This window comes from Argiope bruennichi, chromosome 10, assembly GCF_947563725.1.
Source record: "Argiope bruennichi chromosome 10, qqArgBrue1.1, whole genome shotgun sequence".
NCBI classification, from domain to species: Eukaryota; Metazoa; Arthropoda; class Arachnida; order Araneae; family Araneidae; genus Argiope; species Argiope bruennichi.
The window spans coordinates 3,566,210-3,588,837 of record NC_079160.1 but is presented as its reverse complement, the minus strand read 5'-3'; the positions used below and the strand labels follow the sequence as shown (position 1 = coordinate 3,588,837).

The 22,628-nt window shown below is 30.7% G+C and overlaps 1 protein-coding gene across 1 annotated transcript in view; it reads right to left on the bottom strand.

Moving 5' to 3' along the window:
- Nucleotides 1-18,956, bottom strand: part of LOC129988301 (SPARC-like) — a 35,941-nt gene extending 16,985 nt beyond the window's left edge. The window contains exons 1-2 of the mRNA XM_056096494.1: nt 18,810-18,956; nt 3,572-3,661 (exon numbers count right to left, since the gene is read on the bottom strand). Of these exons, the coding sequence (XP_055952469.1) occupies nt 3,572-3,649 (78 nt within the window). The 5' untranslated portion in view covers nt 3,650-3,661; nt 18,810-18,956. The remainder of the gene's footprint in view (nt 1-3,571; nt 3,662-18,809) is intronic.
- Nucleotides 18,957-22,628: the final 3,672 nt, after the last annotated feature.

Genomic DNA, 22,628 nt, shown 5'->3' with positions numbered 1-22,628 from the left:
ATAATTCTTATTTATTTTATTTCTGCGTTTGTCAATACTATTTCAAGCCGCTTTAAATGAAGTTCATAAAATTATATAAATATAATTCAAAATGTGAGATAATTCCCCCAAAAAAATACTTATATTTATAAAATACTTATATATAACTGTACTTATATTTTGAGCTCTATTAGATCATAATAAAAAAACTAATTCCATAATTAAACATTGAACATGTTAGTAGGAAATGAAGGTTGAAAAATTATTTTATCAGCTATTACTTAAAAATTACAAAAAAAAAAGGATAAATTGAGCATAAATTATATTGATATTCATAGCAATTTTTTTTTAAATCTTAAAGTGATATAAAAATGGTTTTTGTGGATTAATGTGATCCTCTGCTATTGACAAGAATTTCAGATATTTCATTAACAATTTAACTGAAATGTTGAAAAATTATTTCATTGAAATGACTATCTAAGAAGTGAAATGTAAAAAAATCTTAAACGAATTCTGTATCAACGGTGAAATGAAGATTTTCTAACTGTTGATTTACTAATTTGACAACTTTAAATATAAATTATTAAATCGACAGAACTAAGATTTCCATGTCATTCTCCAACTTTTTATTAGTCAATTTATTCCGTTACAAGTTCAAAAATACTATTTAAAAACTTTATTATATATGGAAGAATGAATCGAAATCTAAATAGAATTCATCTTAATTAAGTTGTTTGATAAAAATTTCATACAAAAAATAATATTTTTTAGTATTTAAAATTAGTATTTAGTTGTTGTTTTGCATTTAACTTCGCAAAGATAGACACCCCACCCTGAGTTGTTCACAAGATTCGATCATGTTAAAAGGATTAAAAACTGATGTTCATAGGACAGGAAGTTGTAGATAAGGCGAAACATTCTGTAAAACAGTCTTCACGCCTCGTTCATTTGAAACAGGTTTGTCAAACGGGAAAAGAAAAATTGCTTGTGAAGTAGTTACAAATTACTTTCAGGACGCCACTCCCTAATTCGTCGGCAAGTTTAAAATTTTGAATGCGTTGAAACTTTCACTTACTTATTCTGAGATCTGAATAGGTAGATTTCATCAAGAAATTCTTATTGGGAATATTGAAACACATTAGAATTGGGTTATTAACCAAACAGATCGGTTCATTTATCTTTGAAGTCTTCTTATTGCTCTCGTACATTCGTTTAAAAAAGAAAACGGTTAATGGATTAGAGTGGGCCCATTTCTTCACCTTTTATTATTGGTACGGATAGGTATCGGAAATGTAAATGAAGCCAGGCGCAAAGCCGAAGGAAACTGAACCTGGTCTACTGGTCCGATCCATCAAGTCGAAGTAAAACAATCACCAAAATGGCACAGCAATCGGGGGGAGCAGGGGGGGGCATACAGGATCCAGAGCCGATTTTAGAGGGACCAAGGAGACAAAACTTCAGTGTGATTTGCTATTTTCTGAAGTCAAAGGGCGAGAAACTAGTACCATGAATTAGGTACCATTTATCTTTGTTAAGCCAATGTTTATGAAAGAAGGCGAAAAATGACTAGTCTGCCTTGAGAGACATTTCCCTCTGCTAAGCCACTAAATCATCATAGTTCTGCTACGTTTTTGAGAGGAAAGAAACCGGCCACTATTCTTTACGTCGCAAAAGAAACGGGCTATGAATAAACTTAACACTAAATCTAAGCCAGAACTATGTTTTTTCCCCAATGCTAGCTGAAATCATCCTCCGAATTTGACTTATTCTATGTTCGACTAACATTTTAAGGGTCGAGTTTCTTTTCGATTGATGTTGGACGATGAGATTCGCTTTTCCTCCACTACATGTTAAAATTAATAACTGTTTTTAGCTAACTCAAAATAACCTTTCTTCAGATAGCAGCAATTCTACATCTTTCAAGTTTTGAATTTTTTCTTTTATATACATAATTTGTGATCAAAATTAGCAATGCTATAATAAGATAATTTTGAATCTCTTGTCCCTTTCTGATTAAATAATAATAATTTGAAATGACATAAAAAATTAATAACTTTTTAATGCAAAGAAAATAATCTACATAAGTTAAATAATATTTCTAAATATAACCAGTATTCTTTAACACGGATTCTAAGTTTATATTTTAATAGCAATTAATAATATCGGCCATTATTAAAAATTATAAAATTATGTGGCATTTGGATTAAAATTATAAATGGGAGGGTTTTCTAAATTGGGTTTTGAATCAAAAAGAATATATTAAATAAATATATAATAAACTTTGATTTACATCAGTAAAAGTAGAATTATTTGAGTGTTATTAATCTACTTATTAATAACACTCAATTATGTAATTTACTTATCTCAATATTATGAGTGTCTAACTAACGGATGAAGTGCAATCAAATTCTGATATGTTATGACATGCTATACTTTTTCTCGACATTTAATAATTTTTTCTCTAAAGTAGTGGAAATATATATCTTTAGAAAGAATTTTAAGCCTTTGTGAATTGATACACAAGTGCCAAAGCATTAAAATAAAAATATACATAAAAAAATCTAGATAGGAATCTTTACTTATAATAAGTATGAATGTGTGTATATCTTCTCTGTTTCTTGACGCTCTTCAAAACAGACCGCTAGATCTTGAGCTACCAATTTGGCACAAATATACTTTGGAAGATGGGAATGTGTATTTCGGGGCGATTTTTTTAATTAAAAAAATCGGATTAGAATTATAATTAATTACGAATCAACCGAATTTGTGCATTTTCTAAGTTATTCACGAAAACATTACAGCATACAAACGGTTTTTGCATCATCTTAAAAATAAAACATGCATATTCCATTTTCAATGATGATTCATTTTAATAATACTGCAAAGTATTCCCGATTTATTATTTTTTTTTTTATTTAATTTTGAAATTCAAATAGTTTTCATCATTTCTGCAAATATTTGATCGCGCGATTTTCTTCTACTGTTGAAAGCTAAGGAAGAAGAAATCTGTTAAATATTTCTGTAATTAAATGCCAAATAATAAAGTAATTTTATAGCACTGCTCAAATTATATGAACCAGATAATCACGTTCTTAAGCACCATTGAATTTATTAGGATTTTAAGCAATTAAACTAGACTGGTTTAATTTTTATCACAATTTTATGCTTAAAATATTTGATTGTGCATAAGAGATTTAACTGAAAGTAAATACAACGAACATTCGCGGCGAACAGTGGGTAGCCAAAAGTGATAGTACTTCATAGAATGAATTATCTATTAAATGGCTTAAGATTTGAATGCATTAAATGTTGATGTCATTAATTGTGAGATTTAGGTTATCTGATTTCTTGTGTAAAATTAACAACTCGATAACAGCCATTTAAAAAAAATAATCATGTTTAAAAAAGTACAGTAAATAATAAACGAAATTTTGTAATGAGAAAGGGAAATTAATAGACTGTTAATGAAAACCCATACTGAAAGAATGAAGATTCATAGTCTTATATTGAAATAATAAAACTCAAGCGAATTTAGTGCTAAAATAAAAATATAATTTTTCTGCTTCCATTTCAGCAACTGAAAAAATCTTACCTGTGGCAGCTCTTTTGCAAGCACAATTGAAAGGAGAGCCACTGCACACAGAAGGAACCCTAAATTGAATCGAATCATTTTGCACTTCTCCTAGATAAAGAAAAAATCATGAATGAATACGAAATGTTTGCAGAAATTTTCACTTTATGAGATACAGTCTAAAAAGAAAGGCACTGCAATAAATAAAAATCCAGATATGTATCAAGAATTTTACTTAAGAGATTTTTAGCCATTCAATATTTAGGATTTAGGTAAAAAAATGAAGCCTCGTCGAATTATTTTCATTATATTTTCCACGATTCCAATATATTTTCCAACCTTTTATTTATGAGTTCCCGAAGAATTAAAGAAACACGCTTCTTTTCTTCGAAACCAACTCTTTTAGGTCTTTTTTACCTTTCATTTTCGAATGACATTTTGTTAAACTATCAGCAAAAGTGCTTTTTCTAGTACATAATAAAGACAGCAGATGGCAGCCCCAGTTAATATCCCCCTCTTATATGTCAAAAAGCAAAAGAGTAAATCATTTGTACTGTTAATTATTATGTAATATATTTCCTTCATTAAATTAGCGTACGTAAAGGACAATAATAAATTTAATAAAAACAAATTTTATTTAATATAAAAGATGTTGTTTTATTTTAAATTTAACTATTTTCTATTTTTAATCTTTGATTGTTATTATTGTTATTAATTTTATAAAATTTTGATATCAGCTTTTTTCTTAAATTCAATACAAGTTGCGTTCCTCGTACTGAATTAAACTTTCATTCAATAAGTTAGTTAACTGATCATTAAAATCTGAACGTATCGTCAATAACATAAGAATAAACAGAAACTAATGTGTCAAAAATTGAATGAAAAATCCGATTACAAAATTTCTTCACAAATATCTAACATGTTAAGTTAAATAAAGTAAACTAAATGAAAACGGAACTGGAATAATTTTCAAATCATATTACATCATTTTGCCAAAACAAGACTTGATGGATGCGCGCTTCAGTTTCTGAAAGAATAATTCATTCTGAGATAATTTTGAGGGAAATACATTCATCCTTTTTCCATTCGGCTGTTCGTCTTTTGTTTTTACTTTCTCCCGTACGAAGTGTAAAAAAATATTGTAATATAAAATTGTGTAAATATTGTGGATTTTGACATGTTTTAGACCTCCTAGAATTCGAAAATCATTTTTGGCATTGTCTTAGTCTGTCCGATACGACAACTTAAAAACATTCCGAGTTAGAAGGGTGAATACGGTCTTTACATCCAATTAACTGCTTACCATATTTTGAAAAAAGATCCATTCAGAGGAAGTCTGCGTATCCGCTTGTCAAAATATAAGTTAACACGATAACTATAAAATGGAGAGAACTAGGTGGATGAAATTTGGTATACAGATTTAACAAAAGGTCGAATGTCAGGCACATGCAAATGCGATGATTCAAAATGGCACATACATCAGATCTGATTTGGTGACTGTTCCGAGTCGAATTTTGGTTTCAATCGGTTGGAGGGTAACACAAATTCATCTGTCTCAGTAAAGAATGTGCGAGGAAATTTTGAGGACATCACTTCCGCTGAGTTTTCTTTCTTTCTTTTTTTTCTTTCAAACATCGATATACCGTAAAAAAAGGACTGTATGAGTTTACTACTATAAGTTATATACAGTCGCGGAAAAAAAGGAGTCACTCATCTGTATTCTGACATGTTTATCTCACAATCGTAATAAACGGTGCGATTTGAAAGAGTTTAACTTACTCTTAAGGATTTTTGAATGAAAAAATTTCGTAAGGGGCTGTCTGTATATTGAAATAAGAGAAAACTTCAAAATTTCCAATTTTTAACACCCATTTTTCTCATCAAATTTTAAAATTACTTTAAAAGTTATTTCCTTAAACCATGTCTCATTCACTTAAGGCTCTTTGTTTCGATATGATAGGCTAACAAAATTTTCTAATGTTAAAATTAAATTTTGAACTTTCATTCACATCTTCAAAAAGTTTATAAAATTACTGACCTAAACTCTTTTTCATATGAAGATATAAGGTATTCTATATTTTTTCCGTACATATTCAGCTTGCAAAAGTACTTTATATATGTGAAAAAAATTGCAAAATGAGCGTTTAAAAATTTTTAAATGACAACACACTTAAATTCTGTCAAAAATCGAAGGATAGACTCATTTTATGGGGACATGCAAAATTTCAACTCATTTCTGCTGGTAGTTTTTCCATTAAATTGAATTTTGTGCATTACTTCTAAAATGATGCAGTTAGGGGCGCATTCATAAATTTCAAAATATTGACAGCTTTGTATAGAGTATTGAAATGTTGCTAATCAAGCAAGTATTGAAACAGATATTGTTTTCTGCATTACTGTAATATAAAAATATATTTAAATCAGCGACAAAGAATATGAAATCTAAGAATTTTTTTAAAAAATCCGTTTCCATATTATTTTATTAACAGTCGCTATTTTTAAATGTGGAGGAGAGTCACAGTCCTTGTAATAAGCTAGAATTTTTACTCGTCAGCTCATATAGTATCACTGTCAGAATATAACAAATTCCGGAAAAAAAGAAATTTTATTTCGTAGTTATTACTTTGTAGAATTTTAACGAACATTCTGACGAATTATTTCTCTTAATAATTTATAGATAGCAAACCAGATATTTTCTAACAAAACGGCCATTTGCATTTGTTTTAATTTTGCGATGTTTATTTAAAAACACAATATTTCTAACACAAGTCTCACATTTCATAACATTCATTTGCCGTATTTATAATGAATAATTAAATGATAATTTCAAATTATTTAATATTTAAATACTGAATGAATAGAAATAGCAAACGATTTTACTATGCGGATTGAAGCTTTAAAGATGCTTTAAAAATATGACAAAAAAAGACTACTATTATCAATGTTTAGAGAATATTTAAATTTTACACATTTAAACACGAAAAAAATTATTTAATAGAAAACGTCCAATATCTCCAGAGGTATCTTGACCAAAATTTGTACATAGTATTTTCTTCTTTTTTTTTCTTTTTTTTTCCATGGGAAATGTATTCATATGAAAAAAGAGTGCTACCTTAGGGAAATTTCAAAGTACAGTTTTAAATATGTAGACAACTCCTACAAAATTTTAGGAGCTGCATTTTTTAATATTCATTAGTACCTTTAGAATGGTACTTTTAGTTTTCACATAGGATGAGCAACTTCAAAATAAATCTGATTGACTCTTTTTTTTTCCGTGACTGCAAATCATGGTCACTTTTTCACATAATTACTTCGAAAATTTACTCATCTGTTATAGTGAACCAGATTTCTTCTCCTCTCTTCGAATTGCCGCGAGTCATGCCGAATAAGTCTTAACATTCCTTGAAGCTCCTCATCATTAATCTGGAATTATTATTTTGGCACCATAGCCAATTCTTCAATCCAGGGAAGACATTAAAATCACAGGGCTCTAAGCCGCATTCTCCATGACGAGAAACAATAGCGCAAAACTACCACAATCTTGTTCAATGAAGCGATCCAAGTGATTCGGAAGAAAGGAAGATGGTGGAATCCCAGACAGCGAGCTAGCCGACCAGCATGCCAATACTGCGACTTCGGAGGGTGAATGTTTGCACATTCTTCCTGATCCACATTCTCTACTTAAAAGAAAATTCAAAGAGCTTCCAGTCTAATGAGGAGCTTTAAAGGAACTTTAAGATCCAGCTCATCTCACATCATCAGCGGTGACAAAGAAGAGATATTCCACTCATATAACTAATGCTTGAATTTTTCTGGGGATTATACCGACAAGTAAACGAGATTGTGCATAACTTTTACCAACACATTCATTTTGTTGCATTACATTTCTCTTTTTTTATATGACTCATTGGAGTTTGACAACAATCTTTGTATCTTTTGAAGATTCCAATGCATTTGTTCAATAATCCAATCTGTGGGTGTTATATACAAAATCCGAGTTAATCTATATCATATCAATGACAGGCAATTGCCCATTCGCGCCAGTGAAAACGTTGAAAAGAATACTTCAAGTCAATAGCGTCCCTAAAGCTGGTCAACTGCAGATATGTTCAAGCTTTGCAGGAGTCGTTGAAACTAAGTTATCTCTTTGAGTAAATCAAAAATCTTTACTAAATGAAAAAATTTAACCAAACTAATTCACACACCTAATAATAGTTAGACAAAAGAAAAAAATAATATTAAAATGATGTTCATTGTATTAATTTTAAATACGAAGTCCATCAAGAATACATTCTAAAATGAACATTGAACGCGAATTAGTTATAAAAGATTTTAGTAATAGTTATAGACTATAGTTATTATAAAGTAGTTAAGTTACACTATAGTTATAGAAGTAATATAGAAGTATAGAATAATATAGTTATATAACTATATTGTATTTAATATGGTCATAGAAGTAGTATAGAAGTAAAGTTAGACTATAGTTATTATAAAGAAAGTTAAAGAATTATAATAAAAGTTATATAAGTTTTATTTTATATGCTATGTTTATGATTATTGTTCAGTTAAGAATTAATTTTGCATGTTATCTTTTTTTTAAAGAAAAATTTGTTTTATGTATTGGGAGCCCCATTCCAAATGACCCCGGGGCCTTAGGAACAGGAGGGCCAATTCTGTTTTAATGAGAAAAGATCTTCGAAACGTAAATCCCCCCGAACAAGCGGAAGCATCTGTTTTTCATCAGATTCGCACAGCCTTTTTATTTTGATAGCGAGCAGGTGTGACGTCATCAAAGCCGTCTTTTTTTTTCCGCACAGGCAGCGAGCATTTATCCTCACTCTTCGCGAACACACAGCCGCCCATTCACTCTCGGCCAAAAGCAACAAAGCCCGCGTGGGCTCCGCGACTGCCCTTGACGAACTCAACCAAACGGATGTTTATCAGACTTTTAAAAAAAAATTCACATCTCTTACACATAAAAAGTTGGAAGGTTTCAGTTTCATCTCACATTTGTGGATGCTAGATACTGTGATAAACAACCAAAACGAAATACAGTAAGATGATCTTTAATAATTTTCTGAAAATGAACATGCTATTATTCATTTATTATACCTCACGAATGAGCTGTGTTATTAAATATTCACGACTTTCAGTGTTTAGAAATATTAAGTGTTCGAAATTGAACACCTAAGAACCTGAATAATTATATTTGTTCATTTTATTGTTCTAATATTTTATAATTCATAAACTTTTCATTCTTAAAAAAATATATATATTGACAGCCGGGCTCATAACATTTTCTTATTTACCTTTTCTCTACCCCTCTACGGGTCAGCGGTCATCGACAGCTCGCTTGTCGGAAATCTGTCTTTAAGTAAAAAAGAAAGGCCGAAATGACAAAAGCTGCCGGAACAGTAACGACACTTTGCACCTATTTTATTTTATAAACTGGGCTCCGGCTTTTATGAAGAGCTGAATATAATTTCATATTTAGGCCCATTTTTAATTTAATCAGCATGTGAATGGTTTATTTTAGGTTATTCTCTTATTTCAGCAATTTAGCAATATATATATATATATATATATATAGTTTTATTTATTAACTTGGCACCTCAGGCAATAAGCTGTTCCGCCGGGAATATTAGTTATATTTGTTTTCAGATAAATCGTCTGGATATAACTTCATGTCCATGATTTCGCCGAATTGTTTGACAGTAAAAACATGTTATTTTAACTGTCTTACTTAAGTTCTCTTTCTTTTGTAAATGAGCTTTTCTAAGGGAGAAAGTGCCACAACATCATAGGGATATTAAAGACGTAAATATCCGGCTCGTCTATTTTCTTTGTTCTTAGTAACTATTAAGACATTAAACATTCAGCAATGGAAGAAACTCACTGATTAAATGTATAATGAAAAGGGGTTGAATTTTAGGGCAACTATGAAATCTATTGCTAGAAATTTTTTTTCTCTGAAATGAATCAAAAATCCCAACAATCCTTAAAAGAAACTTTTTTATTTCGTATTTATAAGGGTGTAAAATTTATTTTTGTGCAGTAATACATTCGAAAGTTATCTCAAAAAATACCCACCAAATGAATTAATTTTTAAATTAAATTAATTTTGAATGAATTCAAATTTTAATTAAAAGTTTTTCAAAAAAAAAAAAAAAATCGCAGCAAAGTGCACGCCTTATACATATGCCACTTTCGGAAGCTGTCGGTCCAATCGTTTGGCCTGCGGAGCGCCAACACACACTCGCGCACATTCATTTTTAATGCAGAAACAATTAAGGACATTTAATGTTACAGATAGGAACTTGACTCATCGTATGCAAAAGTTTTGATATTATTCTACTATTTTTGAACTTACTGAATTTTTATATTTTACTAATTTATTTATAGGGAACAATAGCTTTTTAATCAACCTACCCCGAGGCTCGCCTCAGCCCAGTCAGAGACCACCCGCTGTTTCAGTGCTTCCGAACACTCATCGAATGGGAGTGGTCTCCCATGGATCGAGTATTGAGAAGGACACCCACATTCGCACATTATCTAATAAAGGTGGCATCACACACCCCTTTCGTAAATGTAAACTTTAGGTAAGGTAGATAATGTCTTGCAAGGCATTAGCGTACAATAGTTACGAAATATTCATCTTTGATGTGAACTTAGCATTTGATCCTTGATCAGTTTTATGGTGGTTAGTACTTGGTATGCGGTTAACAGTATCCCAAATAGAATGTGTGTTTTAGACATGTTTTTCCCAACGGACGGGGGAAAACGGACACAGAACTATAATTGCAGTCACAAAATCACATACCGCATTTGATATATTAAGGAATTGTGTTTCTGTATTATCGCGTTTGCATCCTTCAGAAAGTGCAAACCGACTGGCGGTCAACCCCTTGTTGGATTTGGAACAAAATTTGATAGGTGTCTGCACTATAGGTATTAAACGCGAAAATTGAATTTTGTACATCTTGCTCTCTACCTTTTGTAGTTATCATGTTATAATCAAACACCAGGACAGTGTTAAAATAGTATACTAAATTTCACCCGTATAGATGCTGAGATATCTTTGCCACATACATACAAATAAACAATCAGACAGAATGCCAAAAAATGTGTTTTTCGACTTCATGGATGTCTCAAATGTGAAGATTCGTTAAAATCTCGAGTTCGAGAGTTTTTAACGATAACAATAATTTCCCTATATTTCGTCGAAGAGAAGATAGAAAGTTTGTTATTGATATTTGCTATTAAAATTCCAATGTACCACCCATGCTGAATATTATTTTTGCAACTGGTTACTCGGCATCTCCTTTTTGTGCCATTTCTGCTTTTGTCATAATTTGTAATGCTGAAATCTGGGCAGTACATTTTATCTGTTGCATTCTTTTATTTAATCAATTCACAGACAAATAGCCCCCCTGCATTCGCTCCTGATTATATGTTCTATCCTAAAAATGACTTGTTTTTATATTTTTGATGCGCACTTAATATTTGTAAACGATTTGTCGAAACATCCCAAGCATTGGAACTTCGAAATCGAAAGAACAGCAACAAACTACGAATTTAGAAAAATTGTATCCAAAAATGAGCGAGCAATAGAAGACGATGTTTTTTAATGTTTAACAATTTAAATAAATAATACATAATTAATTAATAAACATTAAATACTGGAAAAAAATAATTTAAACTTTTTAAAAGCAAATAATTTAAAAATAGAAATTGTTATAAGATAAGTATTTTTAATAAACAAACATATTAACCCTTTCGCGACGGGTGGACGGGGCTGCATCACCAGTGGATGTCTCCCACAGTCGGGCGGTAGAACTCATGGGATGGTGATGCATATGTGCACTTTAAACTGGAATCATTTTTAATCGCCACTAGAGGGCTCCCTGTGTACATTACTTTTGAAATAATAGTTTTGGTATCCTGACTTGCCGTTTACTCATATTCAACATCACTTTGTTATTTTACTCATCAGCTGTTGCGGAGGTGGGGGGGGGGGGTTAGGGAGGGTTAAGAGTGATATAAATAAACAAAGCCGGGTTGTGTAACTTTCCACTTAATAGAATCATTCGCAGGTTGGTTTTTTTTACTATTACTGTGTAACTGGTGTCTTTTCGGGCTTTTTACCGTCAGTTCTATTTATTATATTTTGGGTAGCTTTTGGATACATTTCGAACATTTCTCTTTTTACTACGGAAAGCCGTGGTTTCGGTTTATTATAGCAAAAAAAAAAAAAATGTCAGAGAGAGAATGTGTTTATATTATGAATGTACTAATATTCTAAAAAGGTAGGAAAAATGACGACATTGGAACTTAAATTTTATTTTTTGTGATTTTTTTTCAAAGTTAGGTTTAGCGACGCCGAACCCCGGTCCTATAAAATGATTCCTTTCGCGTACACTCCGCTCCATTCTTGCATCTAGGATAGAGGCCTTCCGTCCCAAAAGGGTTAAATGCAACAATTAAAATAAAACTTCAAAATAAACTTTAGAATAACGCTGAAAGTTTTTTTAAATGTGAAACAATTCAAAAAATGTTTGCTGCTTTTTTTGCTTGATTTTTATATTTTATTTATTTATTTATTTTTTTGTATAATAGCAAAGTTCTCACATGAACAAAGGCCCAAAAATGAACGCATTGAATGTCACTGAGAGCGCACTTCGGAAATATTTTATCAATAAAACCAACGCCGTGACAAAAAAAAAATTAATGTTTTAACGTAATAAAGTTATAAGAACGTTTTAATTCGAATGTTTTCATAAATTCCAAAACATAATTAACATTTTTTTTATATTTTAAGTAATTTTATTATGAATGGAATTCATGGATATAAATTAGTATTCAAGATATTATAACTTCATTATATTAAAAACAAATTTTGGGACTAGGAAACATTCAAATTTCAAAAGAACTAAATAATTTAAATGTAATAAATACTGATCAGATTCTACACAGTTTTTAATTGATTTTATTATGTATGGCACAACAGAGGGTCTAAATAAAATAATCTGTTCTTTCAAGCCATTTAATGTTAACAAAACTGCAATTGAATGATAATGTTTATGCAGTCGATACAATCAATACTTTTTATCCAATTATTGTTATATTTTAGGATATCAGATAAAATAAATACGTACTATATTAACTAATAATTTTTTAAAATAATTGATTCATTAAAATAATATTGCAATTTGCATTAATAGGGTCGATATAATATGTTTTTTCATCATTACTCTTACAAAATCAAATATACCCTCTGTTACACGTCTTCATATGGAAATAATTATTTATAACGTAAATCATTCGCATCGTCATGCTAGAACACCAGCGGATCCTCCATTCGCCTTGCATATAGTCTTGAATAAAAAAATATTTTGGAGTGGTTTCACGCGGTAGGATTAATATAAAGCACCAAATCGATCAGAAATAAAGCATTCGGGACTACGGACCACATGTAGTAGTGTCACATGTGCTACTACATGCGGCATTACTTTATTTTAAATGCGAAATTAAAGCCGATGTTCTGATTCTTTAAATAATTAAATTCATAAAAAATAAAAAGAAATATTAATGCAAGTTGATTTTTAAAGGCTTCCATGATTGCCAATCGTCGATATTAAATTTACTCCAAGCTTTGACTATATAATATTTTATATAACACACACATATATACATAATATATAGAGTATACTGCAATTTCTTTTATAGGAATAATATACATTATTCTTTTATAGAGACTACACATTAACTCGACCGTACAAAACGTATTATGCCTATCAATGATTTTACACAGGAAGGCCCAATGACGAATTCAATTCGTTGGCGAAGCTTTATTATTTTTGGTTTCCCGTATACGAATTATACAGAAAACATTGTAATCAAAATGTTTGAATCTGGGATTCTGTCAAATCTCCATATTTTAGACCTCGAAAAACACATTTTTGGAAAATATCTGTCACGACAAAGATAATTCAAGCAACTTTGAGTTAGACGAGTGAAATCTGATATATAGTCATGACACTAAATTTGTAGATTTCCCTCAAATTTTGACCAACATCTATTCAGAAGGTTTCCTGTCTGGTTGTTCTAACATAATTTAACACGATCATTACAAAACGAAGATGCATAAAATTCAGTGCACAGAAACAACAGCTATACACTTGTCAAATTTTAAGCCAGATCCGTCAGAGATTAAACGTGGGATTCGATCAGGGGTTGAATGCCACTCGGTCTATACTTTCAGAGGCGATAACTGAAAAACGAAACGATATATATTAAATTTGGTATTGATTTTGTAACTGGAAGTGGTTTTCTTGGTTTCAATCAGTTGGGGAAAAAAGCGTGTAAAATACAAATTCACTTCTATTACAGAGTATGCTAAAAAAGTTTGGGGGACATTACTCGTGCTGTTTTTGAAGAAGATTGGATGCAATGTCACAAAGAGATGGGTTTAAACACACACACACACATAATTCTTTTACTTAATAGGTTTCTATCAAATTTTTAAAAAATCAAATTATCACTCCTTTCAAACTACAAAATATAGTCTTGTATTTTGGGAAGAACCTCCCCCCTTTCTGTGGTTCCCTCCATCCTTCCCTTTGTATCCACCCCTGCTAAAACAACACGTTTTGTGCATTGTAATACAATGAAAATAACCAAATATGCCTCTTGGATGCATGGAAGTTGAAATTTGAAACACAACAGAAATTTAAATGACATTTTGATCTGTCGTATTTCTCAGCTCTCGTCCACAATAGATTTTTTAAAACTTCAACGAGTCAAACACCAAGACGCGGAGTATTCGGAACGTCTGATCGATTTGCCGTTTTTTACACATCAGTCGCATACTGCAATTCTGAAGGAAATCATTATTCACTAAAACTGAGAAACTTTTCTATTTATATTTGAAGTTGAGCAAAATAATTCTTTAGTTTCCAATTTCCACACCTTTTTAAATATAATTTTCTTTTCTTCTTTTAAAATAGAATATAATTCCCATTTTTGTTATCTGACATACTCATTACTAAAAGTCTGTAATCGTTGGAAACTGTCGACTTTGATATTTCAGACAGCCTCATTCCAAAAAGGCCCTTTATGGAATGATATCGACTCGTTTGTCTGTCTGAGAATACAGTAATTCAAAACCACAGTGAGCTAAAAGGGAAAAAAAATGATAAATGGCCTTTGTCCGTTTTCTGTCCCATTTTTGACAAAAGCGTATCTGTTTTTCAATTAAAGAATGAAGAAAATGAAACAGACAAATTCAGAAATGCAACAGACTAAATATATGATTTTCTTATAAGATTTTTATTGTTATTATTGAATTTTGACCAAATTTTGTACTATATACATCATCGCTTATTATTTATTAATCCATCCATTCCTGCGTCCACGAAAGTTCAAAACGCAACAAGCTAGATGCAAGAAAATTAATACATGGCATTTGCATTAGTATGTAGAAAATGGCCAAATATTGTTCCACGAGAAGAGATTCTATTCTAAAAAGAATATTGAAATCTCTTCATTGCATTCACTGGGGGCACCCAACGCCCATACTGCGATCTAAATGAATAGGTCAAGAGAAGAAGATTCCGATTCTATTAAATTTGCAATGGAACTGTTTACGTATAAAAAAACAGACAAAAAACAAACTAACTATTCCAAACCAGGCGGCCAAACCTTTGGGAGGGGTGTAGAGGGTCAAATCTAGGCATATAATCAAAAATGCAGTCCATGCTTAATAATTCTGAACGGCTGATTATTCATAACATAATGAATAAGATTCTGTTCGATGATTTTCTTTAACGTCTTCACCACTGAGTGACTGGCGTTAATTCTCAAAAAATATTTACATTAGAGATAAAAGTGCGATATAAATGACAAGATTGTTTTTTATAAATAATATCTTGATTAAAAAGGATTCCACAATTATCTCTGGCAGTGAGTGGATGTAAGTAAATATTATCAACTTCTTAGTTAAATCTGTCTTATCAGAAGGCTCTTGAAACCTGTTTCTAATGGTACGCCGGGGGCCATTTCCTTTTCCTTCGTATTCAAAATCCAATTATTAAAAAATACGAGCCACCAGTAAGCATCGTGTTTTAATTTTCGAGCTCCAAAATACATACAGAAAATACTAAAATTGACAACAACAACAAAATCTACCTAACGATTTTGATTCTCTTGGTCGAATAAGTTCAAAATGAGTCCAAAATGCACAGTTCCTGCATCACGGCTGCGCACTAAATGTTTCTAAAGGCAGTTGGATTTTGAATTATTGCGCTGAGAAATACAAGGGTAAATGAAAAGACTGTCTATCTTTTAAATGACTAGTATAATATGAGATACATATTCACAGTTTCGTTTTAAAGAACCATAAGCAAAAATTCATTCTTCTGACTTACTGAGTTTTTCAGCGAATACATTCACACAAGCAAGGATACACAGATTTGTATGTTCGTTGATAGATTTGGCACGAAATGAGATAACTATTCACACGCCGAAAGAACCATATGCAAAAATAAACCACCTGCTAAATTTCATCAGTCTCATTCAAGAGTTATCAAACAATATTTTTATACTTCTACAGACACTACATTTTTTTAAAAAAATTTACATTACAAAAACAAATAAAAACCTATGCACCTATATAAAAGCATTCTACGATTCATTCAATTGCATCTATAAATGAAACTTTTATATCACAATGAAATATAAATATATTGCAGCAAATGCTGGTCTTCAAGCACTACAGAAAATATGAAGATTTGCAGTTGGTGAAAATTGAGACCGTTTCGTTATAACCAAGTTAGCTTCATTTATTTTTAATGACTAGCATGATTAAAAATCCAGTAACATTAACATATTAAATAGAAAAAAGCATTAGAAATTTTATTTCTTGCTTGAAAATATACTTATATTCCCATTTTTTATTCAAAATTTCCATAAATTATCTTTTTTAGATTCATTCTGGTCATTTTTGTCAAGTGAAGTATCTAGCAGTTGATCTCTTACTGGCAAGAAAAAGGGCTAACAAAGGGGGCACTATGATTCGTCAAACAAAATTCTTAAAAAAATGAACCATTTTTTCATAATTTAATTCTTTAATGTATCCATAAAGTTCACCATTTCAATTCAAACTCCACTTTAAATTTAGTTTCTGAGATGGGTGGGTTTCAGACTTTCCTCGCTTCCGAGGATCTTATTTCTATAACTTTAACTGTCTAACATGACGCTACACTATCATGTGAAAATCACCCATCCAAAACAAATAACTGCAGATCAATATTTCGATAATATCCTCTTGAATATATATAAAGTTCAAAATATGTTTGTTATTCTCAAGTAACATTGGTTCTCTCTCTCTCTCTCTTGAGCTTTTGCCTTAATCAGAGCATTCTATGTTCTTTGTAGAAAGAACTCGTAAAAACCACTATAAGAAGTTAATTTTGTCTTATAATGATGCGGAAAAATCCGCTCCTGCTTATTTATTAAAATAATATTCCTAATATGCATCTAAATAACAAATATTAAAACAAAATGCTAAAAAGGGTGGGTATTCCGATTCATTTTGATTATCCATTTCAATCTAAAATGTAAAAATGTGGAAATTATCATAGTCTTAAAAAGGACTTTTTTTTAAGGATTGAATTATTACATCTCTGTATATTTCCATACGAAAAAGTACCACTGTTGAGAAATTTTACTTTAATTGATAAAGGCATTGCTATAAATAAAATAAACTCTACAACACTCTACGACGCATAAGCCATCAAAAACATGTTTAGAACAAATTCATTCAACACACTTCATTTCAATAATACTAAGTACACTTATCTTCAGCAAAAAGTTCGATTATTAAAGAGAAAAAACAAATTTGTTCATTAATACAGTGTACTGCTTGCAAAATATCTTTATGAAACATCTGCTCTATTGTCGAGAAAGCCCAACTATATAAAACAGATTCTGAGGGGATAAAATGTTAGTTAATAGCTCATACAAGCGGTGTCGCTTGAGATGAAAATACTGTGATACATTTTATCGGCAAAAATATATACGTATATATATCGTTGTCATTTCGTCATGAAAGTTTTATTAAAACATTCACTTCATTGTTTACACACAAGAATTTAAAGCGTGTGTAACATAATAAAGATTAGTTATCACTTATCAAATCAATTGTTGCTGTCCACGTCTTTATGATGTAGGAGTTATAAGAGAGAAAATAACAATATAATTTATATTTGCATTAGACAAAATCAACGTGTCAGCGTGAATGCAAATAAATGTTTTTAATATTTATCACGTTTTTATGAAAAAATGTTTTTAAATCAAATAGTATAATGCGTAAAATTATGACTCCGACTTCTTTAAAATGAAACTTAAAATATTAGTTTTTCCAATTCTTTAAATCTCGTAACTTCTCGAAAAAATGCATATTACTCCAAACAAATTTTATAGGTCAACGAATACTAATTTTTCCATGAGTTTTTTTTAATTAGAAATTGGAATAAAGCAATGCGGAAAGGTGATTCGGAGACAAAAATAAAGAAGTCAGTTTAAAATATCCATCATATTTCAATACTTGTAAACAGTTTTTATTCAGTAAAAAATACTTTGAAAGGACCTGTCAAAATCCCGTTGATTATGTACTCATAAAGCACATCTCAGTGCAACAACGGCATCATGTGTCTGGAGCACGGATAAATAGAAAAGATTTTGACGAAAACATCACGAACATGGCTCAGTCGGAGTTGACGACAAAGAAGAGTAACGCAGTAAAAATTTCGCTTTTATGGAAACGAATCGCGAAGAAAAGACTACAATTATTAAGTTCAAAATGATATTAAAATTTATATTTACCATTTTAAATGCGATTGTGTTTAAATGAGGGATGATTTATAAATTCTTAATCATATTAATAAATAAAAATAAAAATAACCGTATTTAAAAAAATACTTAAAAAGTAATGAATATACATATGTAGTTAGAAGTGACTTCGAAGAGTGATGGACAGCCTCGCTAAAAAACTACCGTCACAATGACAAGGTAAAACTGACTCGAACATATTTCACTACCAAAAATAATTCAGAAATTAAAACAACGACATGTAGTTTTGGCTCCGAATCAACCTAAATACATAGGAATCAAAGAGGATATTTTAACATTAGATTAATAAGAAATTGAAGGGATATGGCGAAAAAAAAATGGAATGAGCTGTTTTGGTAAGTGTACTCACCTACTCGCTTATTATCCAGACGACTCAGCTTCGGAAGATGGGAGTTCTAATTAAAGAGCATCTCTCGAACGTCTCTCTTCGCCTCCAGTCACGTGGTACAGTTGCTTTTTGACCTCCCTCCCTTTTTTCTTCTGCTTTTAGTCTTCATCGTCTTTTTTTGCTGATATCTGCTTTTTGACATTCCCCCTTTTGACCTCTGAACCCTCCCGCGCAAGAAAGCACTGAGTCACCAAACTTCCCTTGTAGGCTGTGGTCTGGAGGGAGGAGAGATTTCTGACGATAAAATAGATGGTTCCATTCATTATTAGAGAAATGAAACGCGACACTCGTTTCAAACTGAAAGAAATATTCCCTTCGTCAATGTTTCTGTTTTTGGAAGGTTGTTGCTTTAACGATTAATTGAAACAATATCTTCAAAGGAATGTTGATTAGACGATAATCGCCGCTTCGTTTTATAAATTATTAGATTTATTTACGAAATGGAAACCAGAAATAATTTCTCACAAACAAATTCGAAAAAAGAAAAAAAAAACTGAAAATTTCTGATTTTCTGCGGTTTTTAAAAAATTTTTAACCACTGATAAAGGACAGATGTTTTAACATTCACAAAACGAATCGATTTTCTTATATAAAAAATAACAATAATAAAATAGAAATTTTTATTATTTATGTAAGTAACACAAAGGAAACAATCCCCTCCCCTCCCAAGTGCGTTTCTGTCTTGATTCATATTATTTTTTGTTATTTGACGGATTATACGCGGTCGCTGCCTCAGTGATGTCACTAAACTTAAGCAGGTGGGCCAAACGTCTCGGGCGTCTATAAAAGAGCGAGCAAAATGATGAAATAAATGAATTGAATTCCAAAATTTCTTTGAAAATCTTATTTCCAAGAATTGAAATAAAACTTTTTGAAACAAAAAAATGAAGATGTCCCTCTCATTTTAATATCTCTATCCATTCAGTTATCATAATTAATTCCCAAATTCAAACTACAAGTTGAGCAAACATCGTTTCTGATGCAGACAAGCGAGTCGTGAACATCTGGAAATACTTTTCTGGTGAATAAGCATAGAAATGATGCAAGAGAAGCATGGCACTGTAGCTAAAAATATCCATAGCTTTCTGAAATAATCACATACAATGTTCATTTCAATTTGTCATTATATTTTAAAATATAATTTCAAAGGCTTTCGGAGATTTCAATGTATTGTTATTAATATTCGCCTTTATATCTGCAAGATTACTTATTTTTTATGAATAACAATTGATTTGTTTGAATAATTAAGATGTATTTATTTGTTGCCAGGTCATAATAGTTCAAAAACGCTTCATGTGCAATTATTTAAGCTCCCACCACTGCAGGGGAGGGGGATATGAGGATTGTAATTTGAAAAATTGGGATAGGGCGCTATTTTGGTATTTGTCTTAGGTGCCATTTTATGTAGGTACGGCCCTGGGATGTGCGATTCATTCTCTAAGATAATCGGAAGTTTACAGTAATTGAAAACGCTAAATAAAAAGCATCTCAGTTTTGTGCAGAGGCTCTTTGCAATAAATGGATAAATTGTAAGCAAATTTGCCACTGAAATTTCAAATACACAAAAAAAAATTGATTGAACTTATAAATCGGAAATTTTGCTCAACATGCATTTAATCCTAAAACGATAATTGTGGTAAGTGAAATTCCACGCGTTTTATTTAAGTGTCGAAATATCATGCAATAAGTAGTTGTGATTGGCTCAGAGTGGAAATTTTTTGTTTCATGATATAATTTTAAATTGAGTGTTCATGATATTGATGTTCTTGTAAACGATTATATTCGAATATCGGACTGGGTCGCATATTCATAAGTGCACATTCATTTTGCATTAGGGGGCGGTGTTAGTAATTTCAACCAATCCGGCTACAGATAAATGTTCAGAAAAGCGAAACCTTTAATATTGGAAGAGCAAATATAAACAACACTGCCAGGTTATTGCTGTTGGTTTTGAGTAAAGATTTTTTTTGGGGCATTTTATTGTGAATGCAGTCATAAATGTCATTCCTTATACAATTCAATTTTATCGTTAATATTAAAATTTCATTGAGGTGTGTTTCATGTATTATTGGTATTTGCGCAGTATTAACGCATTTTATACTGGTTTAAACAGAAACTATTATCTAAAGTTCAAGAACAATCATATTTCTTGAATCATGATAATTTATCAAATCATTAAAAAGTTTCCTTATAAGACTAAGTCTATATTAGACTTATATAAGTATAAATAAGTATAGTCTTATAAGAAAGCTTTTTTTCTTTCCTAGAGTAACGTTGGTTAATAACAAACACTATATTTAATATGGGACAGATTCTCAAGTAAGTATCCCACAACATGGTACGATATAAGGTGCAACTTGCAGATATAAAGGTGGGATAGGTAAACTGTATAACTAGACAATGTATTATTATATCAACAGTAATAAGACATTGTTTTAAAAGTGATTAAGATTTATCGACGCGAGAAGGTCCTGTTTTCCATGACAAGTCAAAGATGGCAAATAATAGTAACAGAGAATCAACAGTGATGAGATCTCCAGACGCTATTCATTACTTACTTCTTTTAAAATATCTTATCAACAGAAATACTGCTTTATTATTTTTATGCATTTTGATGAAAACAAAAGTTTAACTCATTATTGAAATCTTTCAACCAAGTTTTTCAAAACTTTATCTTGTGTTAATACAAGGTCTAATTATATGTTTGAAATCAGAGATCATTGAAAATTCATTTTCTAAAACTTTAGCAGTAAAATAAAGAGGCAGAAATTTTTGAATAGACCGCAAAGACCTTAAAATGCAGGATTTGTTTATATAGTTACTTTTGCTTTATACGAAAATAGAGCCATGATTGATTGAAATATCGGATACCACCCCCGGTCGCAAGATAAATATACACTTGTGAAATATGTGAACATGACCTCATTTATAATGAAAAGAAAGTATATTTTATTTAATGCATTAATCACGTTTCGTTTTTTAATCGTAACGTTTATAAATACACAAATAGGCGGATAAAATCCTCTCAATCAGTGGAATGTTTATCTGAAATATTAATACGATTCTGATTTTAAAATCATATAATAAATTTCAGCTATTTAGTGTTTTAGAATATTGTTTATGAAGGACAACATGTTATTCCAAAAATTTACTTTTCTGATTCAGGGATATCTGAAACGAGAAAATAAATCAAAATCTCGAGGTGCAATTTTTTTAATGATTGTAATATTTTTTTTCTTAGCATAATTTCGCTAAAAAAATAAAATCTTTTGAATCCATTAAAGTGATACACAAAGTAAATTCCTGGTATCCACTCAATATTTTTCCTTTTGTATATTAAATGTAATTTTCAAAGTTAAACCAAGTCTCTTTTTTAAAAGTGAATTGGAATAAAGGTCATGGAATGCAATTTTCGTGTTCCTTAATTTTCGAGAGAAACATAGATTTTATATTAAGTCTAAAATGAAAAATATTTTTGAACTACTCTCTTTTCTTCACTCTCTCTCTCTCTCTCTCGCATTTTTGGGTTGATAAATTTTAATCACAAAACCGTATACCAAATTTGATATAGTTAAGTTATTGCAATTCGGTATAGTTAAGTCGTTTATACATTTTTGAAAGTACAGATCGATAAATGGTCGAGGATTTGTTGAATTTGACTAAAACTTTGATAGGTGTAGATGTTTACTGAATATTTTATTCACTTAAATTCCTTCTTTTTGTAGTTACCGTGTTAACTTATATTCGAATAGCCGAACAGACAGACTTCCTCTGAACGTA